Raw genomic sequence first — 18180 nt, 5'->3', positions numbered from 1 at the left:
AAAAAAAAAAAAAAAAAGGAAAGGATAGAAAGCGAGCGGCCCGTCTGCAGCCCCAGGTGTGATCCTGGAGATCTGGGATCGAGTCCCGCGCATCGGGTTCCCTACATGGAGCCTGCTTCTTCCTCTGCCTGTGTCTCTGCCTCTCTCTCTCTCAATAAATAAAATCTTTTAAAAAAAGAAAGAAAGAAAGAAAGAAAGAAAGAAAGAAAGAAAGAAAGAAAGAAAGAAAGAAAGAAAGAAAGAAAGAAAGAAAGAAAGAAAGAAAGAAAGAAAGAAAGAAAGAAAGAAAGAAAGAAAGAAAGAAAGAAAGAAAGAAAGAAAGAAAGAAAGAAAGAAAGAAAGAAAGAAAGAAAGAAAGAAAGAAAGAAAGAAAGAAAAACTTTTAATGGATTCTAAGATAAGGGAGGTAAAAAATTCACTGGACACTTCCAGCCAAGATGGAGTAACAGAGACTAGATTTACTCTCTCGCCCAAAACCACTATAAAAGGGACAAAAATCAGGAAATAGTTTCATGGGTGGCCCTGAACATCAGTCAATGAAGGGTAGCAGTCCCAGACAGATTGGAAATAAGTGAAGTGAGCCCCAAGACTATCCCCAGCTTACTGCCTGGAGGGGTTTCCACACTGTAAGTTAGGAAAGATGGACAAGGTTGGAGCTCAGTGGACTTCCTGAGTTGAGAGACATAACAGAGTCTAGGGAAGCTAAGACAGCTGGAGTTCACTGGCATAAGACTGAAGTGGAGAGAGCTACGAGGATTCTGGAAACTTGCAGAGGTTCCCCACCAACTCCCAAAGTGTTCGGCCAAGTGTTGATTAGTGCACGCAGTGAGAAAATTACCCGCAGCCAGGGAAAGACTCATCGGAGAAACAGTGTTCACGCAGACTGAAAACCTCACTACTTCATATGGGAATGGATCAAGTAGGCAGAAGGGTCTTGCCATAGAATTAGCAATTAGCACTACACAGAACATTGCTTAATCAATGGAGGGAAAAATAAGTCAATAAAACCAAAAGCTGGTTCTTTGAAAAGATCAATACAGTTGATAAACCTCTCCAGTCACCCTGATCAAGGGAAAAAAAACAAATGAAAAAGGTGGTATCACTACAGATACTAGATATTAAAAGGATAATAAGAGTACATCATAAACAACTTTATGCCAATACATTGGCTAACGTAAACAAATGAATAGATTTCTTGAAAAACACAAGTTTCCAAAACTCGTGCAAGAGGTTAATCAGGATTTACTGACAGGAAAGGACTCTAGCACACCAGAGTGTTAGGATGGGATTTATTTCTCCCTTTCAAAAAGCTTATGATTTCCAGAAATACCACATAATCAGAGGTTAACGCTGAATTGAGTAAATGCCTTCCAATTTACATAAAAATAGATTCTTCAAATAAACTTTGTCCAGAACAGATAATCACCCTCAACTGCTTACTTGCTTGTCAGAAATCTATTTTTCTTCATTTGAGATTATATTTAAATTTTTGTTTTGATTATTAGCTAACAGACTTTTTTATATAAGAACTAGGAATAATATTATTTAGAATCTGAAGAATTTTCTTTTCCCACATAAAGATGTTTCTGGAAATAGAGACCTACTGGTGTTTTATTTTAAAATATTCTACTCCAGAAGAAAATGTCCAGGGTCCCCTCCAATCCTGTCCCTAGACCATCACTTACATAGAAGCCTCTTCAATCTCCAGTTTACCAAACTGAAGTTACAATAAAAACTTTCTATTTTATTCAAGGAATCTATAACTTAATCATATCTTTTGATCAGCATAAGATATGCTGATGTACTTCAGGACCAATACAAAAAAAAAAACCCTGATATGTTGGCTAAAGCTTAATGTTTATCAGTAAGTAAATCTATAATTTCCATCAGGATTTCTTAAATACTGAAGTTAGTTCAAGGACTCCCACTGTTACCTTCCTTGACCTTGAGGAGTTCAGAAATTATATAGGTCTGAAGATCACTGTGTAAAAGGAGCACATGGAAAATGATGGATAGTAATGTTGAACAGTAGTAAGAAAATTCAGTTATTCAGAAGTCAAGTTTCAGGGCAGCCCCAGTGGCTCAGCGGTTTAGCGCTGCCTTCAGCCCAGGACCTGATCCTGGAGACCTGGGATCGAGTCCCAAGTCAGGCTCCCTGCATGGAGCCTTCTTCTCCCTCTGCCTGTGTCTCTTCCCCCCCTTTCTCTCTCTTCTCTGTGTGCCTCTCATGAATAAATAAGATCTTTAAAAAAAAAAAGTCAAGTTTCATCTGTAAATTTCTAATTATACTCAAGAAGGGACATCAAAACCAGAAATTTTTCCAAAAATGACAAGTCATATTTTAAATTACTCTCATTTAACACTTAGTAGATAATCCGCTACTAATAATTTGAACAACAAAAACACAACATAGAAACCAAGAAAATCTCTAGGACTAGATATTTCTTCTCTATATAGTACTCCAAACAGAGCTCTTATTTCTACATACATGTACTGTTTCATAACAGTAACAAACAGCTATCGGGTAAGATGTAAGCTTATTTAAATTTAGTTAAGCAAATTTAAACTCTTGTTATTCTCACATATTTAGAAATGTTCTGAAAAAACCTGCAGAGGAAGAAAGGAGGGAGGGAAAGAGGGGAAAAAGAGCAACAGAGAAGGCAAGGGGGAAAGAAGATGCCACCACAAACCTGCAAATATTCTGATGTAATTTCTCCTGAAGTTCAATGAAGCTGTCGTATCGATCTTTAGTGAACTTTATATTTCGTAGAACTGCTGCCACAGCATAAGGACGTATTTTAGCTGTCTGAAGTTCATTGTACCGTTAGAGATTGTCCATACCTGGGCTTTTCTAATAACATCTTGTGAAAGAAAGTTAGCTGCATTCTGATACGATCGCAAATTCACAAACAAGCATATGTACTCTTTCAATCAAACATATAGTGGTGGCAAGAGACAGTCACCCTTCCCGTGCAATTTACATTTCAGTAAAATTTCTGAAAATTTACTCAACAACAGAAAAAATTATCAACTATGAGCAAACTCCTTACAGGCTAATTTTATCAAAATAATGTCCCCCAAAGTTTCTTTAAACTTTATTAATATGCCATAACTTAATCTATCTCAAAGTTTTTTAAATAAACACTTTTTGTTATTTTCCAAAATGATTCAAGAAAACAAATGCTTTGCTTTCACCGGTAAATGAAAGGAACAAATTGATAGTTTTTAAGAGCTAAAGGCTAAATATAGGTCTATTTTTGTCCAAGTGATCAAAGAAAATTATATTTGGCAGAAAGATCAGTTTTGTTCCTTTCTCCTCCCCATCTTCTATACACAAAGGATACTTTTTAAAAAGGAAAATAAGAATCTATCCTTTATTACCTCTTCTGTGATGATCAATTTCTGGATTTCTCCATTAGGTGTTACCCGTTTATACACTGGAGCCTTTATCCTAAAAGGATATAAAACAAACTTGATTTTTAACAAAAAATGGTTGGCAAACTGCATTCTGTGTAAAAATATAAAAAATGAACAGAGCTAAGACAGTAGGTTGAAGTTATAGCAAACCGGATTTAGGCTAAATATTAAAAACAAAAATCAAACGTTCTAACATTTATGGTTGTCCAACAATGGTATAGGATGCCTCCCAGTAAGAAGTGTCCAGTCACTGGAGGGTCTGCAGAGGCTAGAAAAGCACCAAGCAACCATAGAGGAAGCATTTACATCAGCTGAGGGGCTAGACTTATTAACTTCTGTTTTTAAAGATTGATAGCCTTTAAAGTTTTATTCCAACCATGAGACTCTGAGCTTCTAAGAAAAGCAGGGTTTATTAAAAATACAGATTGCCTGGTCCCATCTGGATATACTGAATTAGGATATTTAAAGGAAAGACCCAGGAAGTGGTACATTTTGAAGGCAAAGTGCAGGTAATTCTTATCAGGAGAGACTGAGAACTACTGTTTTAATTCAGTGCTTCTCAAACCTGAACGTGCTTACAGTCAAGGGGGGAATCTGTTAAACCACAGACTGATTCAATAGGTCTTGAGTAGAGGCTGAGATTTTGCATTCCTAACAAGCTCTCAGAGGACAGAGAGGATTGCTGGTCCACAGAGTGATCACACCCTGAATAGCAACAGGGTTAAGTCACTTTCCTAATTCTGTCTGAGAATAAGAATCAGGTGCCTGCTAGGAGTAAAGGACTCCCATCAAGCAGATTTGGAAAATGCACCTTAAGGGATCATCGTTGGCCCTAAAATATAAGGGTCTGATTGTCACACACAGAGAAGCAACGGAGTCACTTTCCAAATTTTAACCACCTAAACCAAATGCCTAATTATCACCCTTTCACCCATACCCATCAATCACCCAAAACCTCACTGGTTCAGAGTCTAGCCCATCGGCCAGACACTCATCCTTTTGCAGCTCACCAGATGATAGGTCATCAAAACCAAAAATAATTATTTTTGATAAGTGCTCTTGTTTCACCTCTTTTTCACTTTATATATTCATTGTATTCATTACATGAGTAGTTGGAAGGGGACTTAAAAATATCCATTATAAATCAGGAGGCTGAGGGGCGCCTTAGTCGGTTAAGCATGTGACTCTTGATTTTGGCTCAGGTCATGATCTCAGAGTTATGAGACTGAGCCCCGTGTAGGGCTTCACACTGGGGCACGGAGTCTCCTTAAGATTCTCTCCTCCTCTCTCCCCTTTGATCCCCTCACTGGCTCAAGCAGGCGCACATTTGTTCTCTCTCAAAATAAATAAGTAAATAAATAATTAGGAGATTCAAACTACAGAGGCCAATGAACTTGTCCATGATCAGAGAGCCATCGTAAGATCTTCAGTTTTCCAGTTAGAAACCTCTACTCCTGAGCTTCCTTAGAGTTCTTAAGCAAATAGCATATAAAGTTTTGTCACCTCTACTTTCCTCCCACCTTTAACAAATCAAATTACTCATGTATTTCAACTGGATTACTGAAAAAATTCACATGAATCCCCTTAACTTTTTTCCCCCCTTAACTTTTTTATAGAAGGCCATAAAATCATTAACTACTCCAGCTTTAAATAGTTCTCCAGATGTAAAGCTAGGACTCAAAATGCAAATTTTTTTAAATTTAATTTAATTTAATTTTTTTTATGATAGTCACACAGAGAGAGAGAGAGAGTGAGGCAGAGAGACACAGGCAGAGGGAGAAGCAGGCTCCATGCACCGGAGCCTGACATGGGATTCGATCCCGGGTCTCCAGGATCGCGCCCTGGGCCAAAGGCAGGCGCTAAACCGCTGCGCCACCCAGGGATCCCCTCAAAATGCAAATTTTTAAATGGTTATAATCTGCATGAATCTTATTCTAACTCACCCTCTATGCAAACTTAAAGCTGTACACCTGCCCAACAAATTTTTTTCCAAAGACTTAAACAGAGTTGCTGATAATGCCAAGCAAAAGAAATCTGAGCAAAGTATTTAATAGACATATTCTCTTACCTTTCTTTGAAGACTTGAAGTCCTCGAACCAATCCTTCCAAACATAGGAGATCATATCTATTGGCAGGGACGTCAATTTTGTAAAGAACAACATCAGAGGCTCCTTCTGCCTTTTCATTACCTTGTTCCTTACTTATGATTTCTTTCTCAGAAGTCTAAAACAAGCCCAAAAAATAAAGCACAATAGATCTAAATTCTTTTGAAAAATTAGTTGTCAGTGCTACAAAGTAGTAACTACAGGGGCACCAAGATAGCTCAGCTGAGCATCTAGTTCCTGGTTTCCGCTCAGGTCATGATCTAATGGGTCCTAAGATCAAGCCCAGCATCAGGTTCCCTGCTCAGCAGGGAGTCTGCTTGAAGGCTCTTTCTCTCTCTACCCCTCTCCCACTCATGTGCATGCATGCACTTTCTCTCAAGTAAAAATACTCAATTTTTTTGCTGAGTTCGGATATCTAGCATCCTCAGTCATTCCAGAACAGCGCTAACTCATCTCAAGAAAGGGTCAGCAAACTATGGCCCACCAGTCAAAATCATGCCTACCACCTATTTTTGTAAGTAAAGTTTTAATGGGATATCACCAGGCCCATTTGTTTACATGTTAGCTGTTGTGACTTACATACTAACAGCTGAATTGTGATAGAGACTACACCACCTACCAGGCTTACAATACCTTTACAAAGAGTTTGCCCATCCCAGATTTAAAAGAAAATACCACTACCAAGTACATAGAGCAGCAACAACAAAAGGTGTCAAAGAGGCAAAATAAAGATGATTCACCAAATAGAAGAAATAGGACTTCTTATAATGACTCTAAAAGCTAAATCCAGTAGGCACCCCAAGCCTAGAAGCAACAGAATGAGTAATATTAAAAAAAAAAAAAAAAAAAACAACACAAAAAAACATCTGAAGAGATCAGAACTGTGGTGTAAATCAGAAGAGAGGGATCCCTGGGTGGCGCAGCGGTTTGGCGCCTGCCTTTGGCCCAGGGCGCGATCCTGGAGACCCGGGATCGAGTCCCGCATCAGGCTCCCAGTGCATGGAGCCTGCTTCTCCCTCTGCCTGTGTCTCTGCCTCCTCTCTCTCTCTGTGACTATCATAAATAAATAAAAAAAATTAAAAAAAAAAATCAGAAGAGATTATGGCACAATGGGAAGCGATCTAATAATAGTAAAGGTATAGAGAAGAGTAAAGGTAACCAAAAAGAGAAGAAACACTAGAATAATTTTAATCCAGTAGCCAAAAGCTTAAGAATATCTGTCACCATATTATAGCAAAGAATAACAGATCTTCTCAAAGATAACCATTGGCAAGAGAGATAAGAATCACTACAACATACACCTGAGATAAGATACTATATGTCGCTTATACTTCAACTTAAAAAAACAGCAATTTGGGACGCCTAGGTTGCTCAGTGGTTTAGCACCTGCCTTTGACCCAGGGCGTGATCCCGGAGTCCCGGGATTGAGTCCCTCATCAGGCTCCCTGCATGGAGCCTGCTTCTCCCTCTGCCTGTGTCGCTGCCTCTCTGTCTCTCATGAATAAATAAATAAAATCTTAACAAAAAAAAAAAAAAAAAAAAAAAACAGCAATTTTATTGACCTCTTTGAGCTTTATTTAAATTCTAATTCTTCTTCCTCCTTCTGCCTCCCTTCATGTTATGCTCTCATCATTGCCATCACAGGGAATGTGATGTTTCAGGAGGGACTCATAGGAAGAGGAGAAAATGTGGTAAGCAGAGAAATTAAGACATCTGAATTTAAAAAGAAAAAAAGACTAGTCCCCTTGCAGAAAGGACACACCAGCTTACATCTTTCATTTCAGTACCTCAATTCATACAAAGACTGTGTCTGAAAGCCGGGTTTGTGAGGGCTAACAAAAACCTTACAGAAATCAAAGACCACAGAAATTTCAGAGCTGGAAGGGATCTATAGAGATCATATAATTCATAGCCCCCATTTCATAGATGAAAAGGAGGCCCAGAGAAGCAATGTAGTTTACACAGCTCGTAAATATAGGAGCTTGAATACTCAGATTTTCTGATATCCTGTCCAATGTTTAGATATCCTACAGCCTGAAACTAAGTCTTATTAATAAGTAACTTAGAGAAATCTTAGCCAATTTCAAGCCTAAAGATGCTCATTAACAAAAACAAACCCTGTAACATCAGTAAAAAAGCAGAAAAAACCGAGGCAAGTCAATGTATGTTTTTGTCAGCCTAAATCTCATAGTATTTTAACACTGAATAAATTAAAAAAAAAAAAGGCTTAAGAAAAAATAACGTTACAAGAAAAACATAAAAGTATTTTAGTTATAAATACAATGTCTTATGTAACTATTAATAATGTATTTTGCAAATAAACTTTTTATAAGTATTTTAATTATACAACTAAAAGACTAGGAATATGCTTTATAAGGATTTTTATAAGCAACTCTTAAAAAAACAGATCATTTTACAAGGTCAGGGTCTACAGTAATGATTAGGAATGAATTAATACTGGCTAAACAGGAACAGAGGAAGGTGCAAGAGGGGCACAGAGGAAATGAAGGAGGGGGACCTACCAGCCAAGAAAGCATGAACTCTCACTCTGGCTAAAGTAATGGTTCCATTGCTCCCCAGGCCCCGTTTGCTAATTAATTTGTAAAAAGGCACCTCACTGCCAGGGAGCACACTGCCATTCTGGGTTACTCAAGATGGTCTATCCATCTGCACAGCATTAGCTCAATAACTCAAGGTGACTGTACACAATTTAATGCATGAACCCTTTCTAAGACTTTAAAGAAAGCACCAGATACTCTAAGAACTGGAGCTTAGCTCCTGAACACCAAGAACACAGAAATCACCAGAGCCCACAAATGTTCCATCTTGCTCTAACCATAACAAAATATAGTATACTTCTGAAAAACGCAGTTATACATGAAATATTTTTTAAAATATTCAATACATACAATTTCATCAAGTTCCAGACCAAATTCAAAACATAGTTCATCAAATTCTTCGTCGGCTGGAAAAAAAAAAAAAAGAGAGATTGCTAATTTTAATCTGCTCAGTTTAAATGAAAGTGGTAGGGATGCCTGGATGGCTCAGCGGTTGAGTGTCTGCCTTTGGCTCAGGGCATGATCCCAGAGTCCCAGGATCGAGTCCCACACTGTGCTTCCTACATGGAGCCTGCTTCTCCTCTCCCTCTGCCTATGTCTCTGCCTCTATGTCTCTCATGAATAAATAAAATCTTTAAAAAAATAAATGATAGTATATAAACTGCATTTTCTTAATAACTGCTCTATATCAAACATATTAATTACCAGGCATCAGCACCATTTTAAAACCAAAAAAAAAAAAAAAAAAAGCAACCAAAAAACAAACACCCCTGAAAAGAACTCTTTAAGGGCTAATTCATTTAACAGCAACTACAGAATTAGGTTACCTACTCTGGGAAGTTCACATTTTCTTAGAAAAAGAACCTGTTAAGTAGGTATCAAGTATAAAGTAGGCTCCAAAACACAGGTCCTACACAATGGGATAAGGTCACGTAAATCCTATCATTTAAAATTCTGAGGCCTGGGGATTCCTGGGTGGCTCAGCAGTTTAGTGCCTGCCTTTGGCCCAAGGCGTGATCCTGGAGTCCCGGGATGAGTCCCACGTCGAGCTCCCTGCATGGAGCCTGCTTCTCCCTCTGCCTGTGTCTCTGCCTCTATCTCTTATGAATAAAATCTTTAAAAATAAATAAAATTCTGAGGTCTGATTGGCAGGCTTTGGAGATAGGCCAGTCGGAGTCTGAACTCCAACTCACTCACTAGCTCTAAGAGCTTGGCACTTTATGTAAAATTCCTGACTCCTAGGCCTCATCCATAAGATAGCATTTTACAGCCGTTTATTTTTAGCATGGAACTCTGGGAAAGATTTCAATGACATTACGCAGGTAATGGATTGGCATAGCACCCTGAAACTAGTAGGTCTGCAATAATTAACAATTTTCTTCCTTGAAGTTATATCCTACTTTGCTACCTCAAACAGCATTTAGGGGGATTTTGTCGTTATCAAAAACTGAACACAAACCATCATCACCAGTATATCCTAGTGAGTAGCTGGTCTTAAGATTCTGACCTTCACAATGAACTTCAACTTAACACTTAAGAGTTATCTACTATATGCCAGGCATTGGACTAGGTGCCAAGGCTATGGAAAAAAAAAATTCCTACTCTAATAAAGAGGTCAGATGTGTAAATACAGTTAAGTGCAAGGTACAGAGATGGCACAAAGGAAGTAATCAGCTTCAGTCAGAATCAGCTAAGGCTTCGCACAAAGGCTTGTGGGGGAGTGGGACAACAGCATGGCAAATTTGGAAAGTTCGATATGGATGAAGCGTAAGGATAAGGTCGGGAAGAGATACGATGTTCCAGCAGAAAGAACGCACATGCCAAGGGACTTGCTCTGTCCCACCTGCAGGCAGCGGGGGTTACGCCGAAGGATTTTCCACAGGGCAAAAGCACAGTTAGATCTGCATCCTAAACAACGGTAGCAGAGCGGTGGATAGATTGGAGCAGGGAGGCTTCTGCAATGGTACATGTGGTACGGCAGTGAGGACTCTGCTGAGGGAGCAGCAGTGGGTCAGAAGAAGGAAGAATGTGAGGAATGTCAAAGGCAAAATCTGTAAGGCTCAGGCGCTGTATGGGAGGTGGGAAGGCTGAGAGCAGGAAGTCTGGGACTCCAGGCCCGTGATCCCCACTCCTGGTACTCACACCCTCATGTGAACGGAGGTCAGAAGCAGACACACGAGTGATCCTGGAAGCATATTCCTCAGCCAGCCAAGCCTGGAAAGGACTGCAGACCCAGCTGACAGCCTGCCTGCAATCTAATCAGGGCCCAGAGCCACAAGCACCCAGCTCAGCCACTCCTTGATTCCTCTCTCAAAACCTATGAGATAATAATCACTTGTCTTACACTCCTATGCACTGGAGTATTTTCTCGTGCAGCAATAGAGAATAGAAGTTCGTCTCTGGAAATGGAGTGCTGCCAGACAAAATACGGAGGAAATACAGGGATGGCTTTAGAATCAGGGAGTGGGCTTTGAGGAAAGTGTAAATCAAAACCTCAAAGGTCTTGAAAGAGCTGTTACAAGAAGCCTCACAGTCTTTAATAAGGATGCAGGTGAGGATATGGAGGAAAGGGAGGTAGTGTACCAGAAACTGGCAAAGAAGAACCCTTTGCAGGTAAAAGCAGAAGTTTAGCAAGCGATGCTATTGACCAGTTAGGTTTTCTACTGTCTGTGTATTCAACTGGGTGATGTAGCTAAGATTCCCAACAGTGCTGTCACCTTTTTTCTTTTTCTGTTTATAATGTGAGAGAAGTGACAAACTAAAGACCAAAAAAAAGGAGCCAAGACTAGATGGTTTTAAAAATTCTCAGCCTCCTAAGATGTAAAAATGTGCTAAAATTCAGAAATGACTTCTAAGCAAAGAGTAAATCCACGGCATTGCCAGGAAAGAACGTTCCAAAGATGAAATCAAGGATATAATTGCAAAATCTTAAGATTTTGGAAAATCTTCGAGAAGATTAAAAGTACTATTCACTCAGATAAAAGGCACTATAAGGGTGTGCCTCACAAATTCAGTCACACAACTGAGTTTATTTTTCAAAGATTTTATTTACTTGAGAGAACACAAGTGAGGGGGGGGGAAGCAGAGAGAGAGGGAGAAGCAGAGCCCCACTGGGCAAGGAGCCTGACGTGTTGCTCGATCCCAGGACTCTGGGGTCATGACCTGAGCCCAAGGCAGATTTTTAACTGAGCCACCCAGGTGCCCCATGCACAGCTGAATTTAATCAAGGTCACTGTATCAGCAAAAGCCCAAGGTACAAAACCCCTTATTTCAGAGATTTGTGAGTGGTGTGGCTATTTGCTAATGAAATGGAAACTAGCAAAATCCAATAAGGAAATACATAGGCAGGAACATTGTAAGCCTGAACTGAAAGGGACAGAACAAAATGAAGTCTTCAAACCACCAAAATTCCATTAACAAGTAACAGACTGAAAAAACTAATTCGATGTAAAGCACCTGCCTTCTTTCACCAAAATAATTAAGTCACTCAGCACAACCAAGAACCTAGAATCCGACTAAAAGCCACGGACGATGATCCCAGGCCTTGAGTCCTACTATTCAAGAAGGTCCAACAAGTGCCAGCTCAATTTCAGAACTGCCATGGACCGAGGGCTCCTCTGTGTTTCCCATTTTCCCTTTTGAAAAGGACTATGTATAGTTCTTACCCTATGCCTGTCTCACCACTGGATGGGAGGACGGGGGGGGGGGGGGGGGGGGGGCTGTGTGATCACGTGTCTCTTTAGTCTCTGAAACCAAGAGTAACTATTCAAGCAGCTGTACTTAAGGAACTACACCTGAAGAGCCTCAACCACACCTGGGCCCAATTCAGGGGAGATTCTGGATTTTGAGCTGTTGCTGTAATGGATGACACTTCTGGAATCCTTGGGAACGAGTGAGCAGATTTTCATGTGGGAGGAACAGAAGTCACTGGGGGCCAAGGGCAGGCTGGTAGCCAGCCTGTAAAACTACCTGCCTCCAAAATAAAAATAAAAATAAAAATAAAAATAAATAAATAAAATAAAACTACCTGCCTCCTGGTATTCACTCCCCTGTGCAGGCCCTCTCCACACTGTGCTGAATCAGTCTGTGTGACCCAAAGAACATTGGAAGGGATGGCATGTCACTTCTGAGACATCACTCTGAACACTCAATTCCCTGCTCTCTTGAGACCTCTCACTCTGGGACAAATCAGCCACCATACTGTAAGCATCCTAGGGAGACATCAAGGTGGGAGGCACTGAAGTCTCTGATCAAGAATGTGCAAGGAGCACAGGCCTGCCCACAAGTGCTTGAGTGAACGTGGAATTACATTCTCCAACCCCATTTAGGCCTCAAGAGGGCCACAGACTTGGCACAGGTGGCTCTGGCAGTACTGTCAGCAATCACATCCAGGCAGAGCAGGACTGGAATTGAACAGCGATCACAAATCAGTTAATAAGAAAAAAGTGGCAAGAGGAAAACACCTGAGCAGAAAGGTGATTTAAAAGGTAGACTAAAGAGATAAAACTGCCCCCAAAAAGCAAAATGACCAGAACAAAAGCACCTCAGAAATATCCCATATAAGTAGAGATGAAGGGGAAGCCAGTGACTGGTAGTAACAATGGAATTTAGGACAAAAAGCAAACCTTGGAGGGACTGAAGAAAAGGGGGGTACAAAAGAGTGAATGAGGTATTATCTGAAAATAAAGACAAAAAAAAAAAAAAGAGGGTAAGAAGACAGACCCATACTACTTGGAAACTAGATACTTGGCTAAACATGCTTTTCAACTTTAACCTTAACCCAATTAAATCAAAGGTTTCAAGAGAGAACACATGACATTAACTAATGATTATTTCTGATCTGTCTTAAGTAAATCTCAGTATCAATCTTTCTGCCTGAAATTTTAAAGTCAGTAGCTGATGGATACTTGGAGGGGGGAGGAGGAAAAAAAAAAAATCAAGCTTGCCTGATGGTTCTCAATAAGACAAAAAAAAAAAAAAAAAAAAGGAGGGGGCAGCTGGAGAATATACCTAAAAACATCACCATTTTTTAAAAAGATTTATTTATTTATTCATGAGAGACACACACAGAGAGAGGCAGAGGGAGAGGGAGAAGCAGGCTCCCTGCGGGGAGCCCCATGTGGGACTCGATCCTGGGCCAAAGGCAGACGCTCAACCGCTGAGCCAGGGATCCCCAAGTCTTACCATTTGAAAAAAAAAAAACCTACGGTATTTACTCTCCCAGAAATAGATACTTGGGTGGTAGCTGATCACGGAGGTCTTGAACAAGTATTTGCCACAACTGTCTTGTGCGACTCAGGCATACACCATTATGGAGAGGAGAATGCGATTTACAGGAATGGGTTAAGAAATATAAATATGCATAATGATTAAGCATATCATACGATAAGAAGTGTAGGAAATTAGAGCTAAATTCAGAGGTCTAGAGTATTCAGGGACTCACAGCAGAATACCTGCAAGGAATAATGAATGCTTCAGGAATACGTAGCACCTAAATGTACACCTTCAGAAACGTTATAAAAGCTATTTAGGAAAAAAATAAATAAATAAATAAATTTAAAAAAAAAAAAAAAAAAGCTATTTGGGGCGCTCGGGTGCCCAGGGGTGGAGCGTCTGCCTGCGGCCCAGGGCCTGATCCTGGGGACACGGGATCGAGTCCCGCATCGGGCTCCCCGCAGGGAGCCTGCTTCTCCCTCTGCCTGTGTCTCTGCCTCTCTCTGGGTCATACATAAATACTATTTTCAGGTCACACGCTGAGAACCCGCCTGGGACTCCGCTACCATACTAAACCCTAAAAGCCATCAATGCCTGTCGGGCACCAGCTGCCACGGCCCTTGCGAAGCAGACCCGGTCTCCACGGCTGCAGCCGCAGGGTCCCCGGTAGCCGCGCTTCCCATGTGCTCCCTTTCTGAATTGGGGTGGTTTCCAGAACCGAAGGGGAGACCCCGCCCAGCAAAGCGTGCCGGTCGCTGGGCTCCGCCAGGTGCCCCGGCCGTGGTCCTGATAACAGCCCAGAACCGTTTTACCAACGTGGTTAGTCCCCGCCGGCCGCCTCCTGGGTCACGCGCCGCGGGGTCCCCGAGCGCCCAGAGCAGGGCCGGGCACACGGCCGGGAGGGAGCGACAGGGCAGCGGCGTCGCGGGCGGCTGCACCCTCCGCCCCCGCCTCGTGGGCCGAGTTCCCGGGGCTCCTGCCTCCTGCGCGGGTCCCGCATCAGGGGCCCCGCAGGGAGCCTGCCTCTCCCTCCGGGTCCCAGGAGGAAGGAAGATCCCTAACGAGACGGACGGAGCCTCTGCAGAGCCTCCTCGCCGCACCGGGAACGCGCCCGGGGCTGCTCCTCTCCTCCCCGCCCCCGCCCCCGCCCCGGGCACCGGCACAGGCACAGCACGCAGGTGCCCCGGGACGCGCCGCCGCACACACCGCGGCGAGGCGCCCCGGCCTCCGCGGGACACACAGAGCCAGGACCCGGGCCGGCACTTACTGTAGTTCCGGCCCAGGGCTTGGAAGAGCAGATCCCGCTTCACGCTGACAGTCGGCATGGCGAGTCAGGCCCCACTGCGCCTGCGCCCTGAACCCGCCGGGGCTCCTTCCCGGGGCGCCTAGGACCCCGGCGCCCTCCCGCACGGGCTGTCTTCGATATTGCCGGTCTTCTTCCAGTTGCTTCTGCCTCGTTTTTCACCTGGAGGCAAGCAGATTGTCACAATGAAACGCTAAAGATCCATCTGTGTTGTATGAATGACGTGCAGGCTCAGAAAGGAGACGAAATTGGATAGAATGTGCTACGACTCGACAGGCAGGAGAAGGGCCAGACTGCAAAGGCCCTCACGCGGCTAACCCGCTAAGGGCGGAGGACGCCACGCTAGTGGGCGGGGCACAAGGGACGGCACGTCGGGGGCGGGGCCTGGGGGCGGAGCGTCCTCTCCGGGAGGCGGGCGGGTGGGCGTGGCCTGGGGCATCCCTGGGGAGAGCCTGCGCGCACCTGAGCTCCGGGAGCCGCAGGGACCGGCGCTCTGCAGCGTGGGCCTCATCCTCCGCGCTTACATGCAGCCTCCCTGTGTCCTTGTAAGTCTTACACCTGGGTTTCAGCTTAGCGGCAGCCCTTTACAGGAGGCTTCCTTAGACACCTTTTTAGAAGGGGAAAAACTGATTTTAGACAGTGCTGTCTGCTGGCAGGTGCCGTGCTCCGCCCTCTGGCCGCATTAGCAGATTTCCTCGGACCGCCCTGAACGTAAGAGGCTCGGTGCCCCTCCCCCCGCCCAGGCCCCTGCAAATGTTACCTCGCTTGGAAACAGTCTTTGCAGATTAAAGATCTGCGCATGGATTATCCTGGATTAACAGAACGGGCCCTCCGTGCAGCCACGTGCATCCTCTGAAGACGGAGGCAGATGGACATTTGATAGAAACAGAAGAGGAACAGTGTACCCCAGAGGGCAGAGAGGATGATGATGATGATGTCGCTACAAGTCGAGGAATGCCAGCAGCCCCGCGACACGGAAGAGGCAATAAAGGATTCTCCGCTGACCTCTGGAGCGGACCGGTGGGATTTTGGACTTCCGACCTCCCCAACCGCGACAGAATAAACTTGTTTTAACCCGCCACGTTTGTGATTATTTGTTACAGGAAATACGCCAATGCAGGTGATCGTTATTCCCATTTTCCCGCTGGTGAGACTGAGGCACAAGCACTGCGGTACCCAACCCTCGAGGCAGAGCTGAGGCAGTTTCATGGGGGAGACCTGCCCCTCTTTCCACCCTACAGGGAGGGAGGCCTCCGAAGCTATTCAGGTGAGGGCAGGAGGTGGGTGGCACTTAGGCTCTCCGACTACCATTCAGGCAGGCTTTCACTAGATTAGCTTCCCCCCATGACTGCAGGCAATCCCTTCCCAGTGCCCAACATGACAGATCGGCAGGGGCCCAGTCAGTGGCAAACATCCCCGCTGCCCAATAAAATCTGCCAAACGGGTACTCAGCTCTCGGTGAATACAGGCCCTCCTTCATTATTGCTCGCTGACCTGCTCTCTGCTGGGCAGGCCAAAGTGTTCTGTTACTGCTGAACCTCATTTGCCTTATTTATAAAGCAGGGATAACCTACACCTTAGAGGATTATCCTAAGGATTACAAATGCTCATAGGTCATTAACACAGTTCTTACCACGGAGGACCTCGAAATCCGGCAGCTGTCCGTCATCTACCCTCCTGGTCGGTTTCCTGCTTGCTTCAAACCACCAGGGCCTTCTCTTCTCCTCTCCCCATAACGCCCAGCACAGGCATCCTGCTTTTCATCTTTAACCTGCTCCAGGACTGAACATTTAGAGGATTCTAATGGAAAAGAGGAAACTGGACCGCAAGTCCTCCTCACAAGTGCTCAGCTGACTGATAGGAAAAATATTTGGAAAACACTGAGCTAGTATATCACAAAATGCGTTGTAGGGCCAGCTGGGGAGCAGGAAGGAGATGGTGGCGTTTCCTAGAAATGAAAGATAGGCTGGCCAATCCGCATGAATAAAGTTCTCCTTGCATTAGAAATTAGGGAAAGGCAAGTTAAAATCATAATAAAATACATTTCCATACCTACCAGATCAGTAAAACCATGGAAGTCTGACCAAACCAAATGTTGGCAGGAATCGAGAGTATAAATTGATGCAATCACTTTGGAAAATATGTGGAAAAGATGCCTTACTTAGAAAGGCAGAACATGTGCGTATTTGACTACCGTTACACTCCCAGGAATATTCCCCAGAGAAACTCTTACCCATGTGCCCTAGGAGAGCGAATAAAAATGTTCAAGGTCACACTTCTTTATTTAAAAAAACAAAAACAGGGATCCCTGGGTGGCGCAGCGGTTTGGCGCCTGCCTTTGGCCCAGGGCGCGATCCTGGAGACCCGGGATCGAATCCCACGTCGGGCTCCCGGTGCATGGAGCCTGCTTCTCCCTCTGCCTGTGTCTCTGCCTCTCTCTCTCTCTCTTTCTCACTGCGTGCCTATCATAAATTAAAAAAAATAATAAAATAAAAAAAAATTTTAAAAAGATTAAAAAAACAAAAACAAAAACTGGAAACAACCCAACATCCATCAATGCTAGTACGCAAAATTAGGATAAATCCACACAACGAAACACCATGCAGCTGTGCAGATGAACTACAGCTGTATGTATAAACTTGGATAAGTCATAGAAATAGAATTTTGATGGGGATCCCTGGGTGGCGCAGCGGTTTGGCGCCTGCCTTTGGCCCAGGGCGCGATCCTGGAGACCCGGGATCGAATCCCACGTCGGGCTCCGGGTGCATGGAGCCTGCTTCTCCCTCTGCCTGTGTCTCTGCCTCTCTCTTTCTCTCTGTGTGACTATCATAAAAAAATAAAAATTAAAAAAAAAAAAGAATTTTGAGAAAAGTGAATCACAGAAGCATGTAGACAGTATGGTGTCATGGATATAAAAATGAAAAACAGGCTAGCCTAGGGAGTATATTGTTAAGGCATGCATAAATAGATGGTAAAACTAAAAAAAAAAAAAAATGGATGGAAATAAGAGTAGTTTGGAGTGGAATAGAACAGATGTAGCCTGGGATCCCTGGGTGGCGCAGCGGTTTGGAGCCTGCCTTTGGCCCAGGGCGCGATCCTGGAGACCCGGGATCGAATCCCACGTCAGGCTCCCGGTGCATGGAGCCTGCTTCTCCCTCTGCCTCTCTCTCTCTCTGTGACTATCATTAATAAAAAAAAAAAAAATCTTTAAAAAAAAAAAAAAGAACAGATGTAGCCTGGGCGCATTTCAAAAATATGGGTAATGTTCTAGGGGTGCCTGGGTGGTTCAGTAGGTTAGGTGTCTACCTTTGGCTCAGGTCATGATCCCAAGGGGCCTGGGATGGAGCCCCAGCTCTGTGGGGAAGGCTGCCTCTCCCTCTGCACTTGCCCCTCCTTGCTCAGGCTGGCTCTCTCCCGCACTCACATTCTAATTAGTAAAATCTTAAAAAAGAAAAAATTACTGGAAAGGTTCTATTTTACCTAGCAGACCTTCATGGGCATATTTTAAGAAAGTTTTGTATGTTTTATTGGAGTTCAATTTGCCAACATATATCACCTAGTGCTCATCCCGTCAAGTGTCCCG

At 43.5% G+C, this 18180-nt stretch overlaps 1 protein-coding gene across 3 annotated transcripts in view; it reads right to left on the bottom strand.

The window, feature by feature from the left end:
• The window catches only part of FARSB (phenylalanyl-tRNA synthetase subunit beta), a 70557-nt gene extending 54181 nt beyond the window's left edge, over positions 1 to 16376 (bottom strand). The window contains exons 1-6 of one of the 3 annotated variants that reach the window (XM_072812759.1): positions 16231 to 16376; positions 14562 to 14759; positions 8432 to 8487; positions 5486 to 5640; positions 3382 to 3451; positions 2691 to 2806 (exon numbers count right to left, since the gene is read on the bottom strand). In XM_072812759.1, the coding sequence (XP_072668860.1) occupies positions 2691 to 2806; positions 3382 to 3451; positions 5486 to 5640; positions 8432 to 8487; positions 14562 to 14619 (455 nt within the window). In that variant the 5' untranslated portion in view covers positions 14620 to 14759; positions 16231 to 16376. Of the gene's footprint in view, positions 1 to 2690; positions 2807 to 3381; positions 3452 to 5485; positions 5641 to 8431; positions 8488 to 14561; positions 14760 to 15059; positions 15673 to 16230 lie in introns of those variants that run through there. The other 2 variants (XM_072812758.1, XM_072812760.1) reach the window with 2 other exon arrangements.
• Between the last annotated feature and the right edge of the window lie 1804 nt (positions 16377 to 18180).

Source organism: Canis lupus, chromosome 36 (assembly GCF_048164855.1).
Source record: "Canis lupus baileyi chromosome 36, mCanLup2.hap1, whole genome shotgun sequence".
NCBI classification, from domain to species: Eukaryota; Metazoa; Chordata; class Mammalia; order Carnivora; family Canidae; genus Canis; species Canis lupus.
Note: the sequence above shows the minus strand (reverse complement) of the source record. Positions and strands in the feature narration are given on the sequence as shown.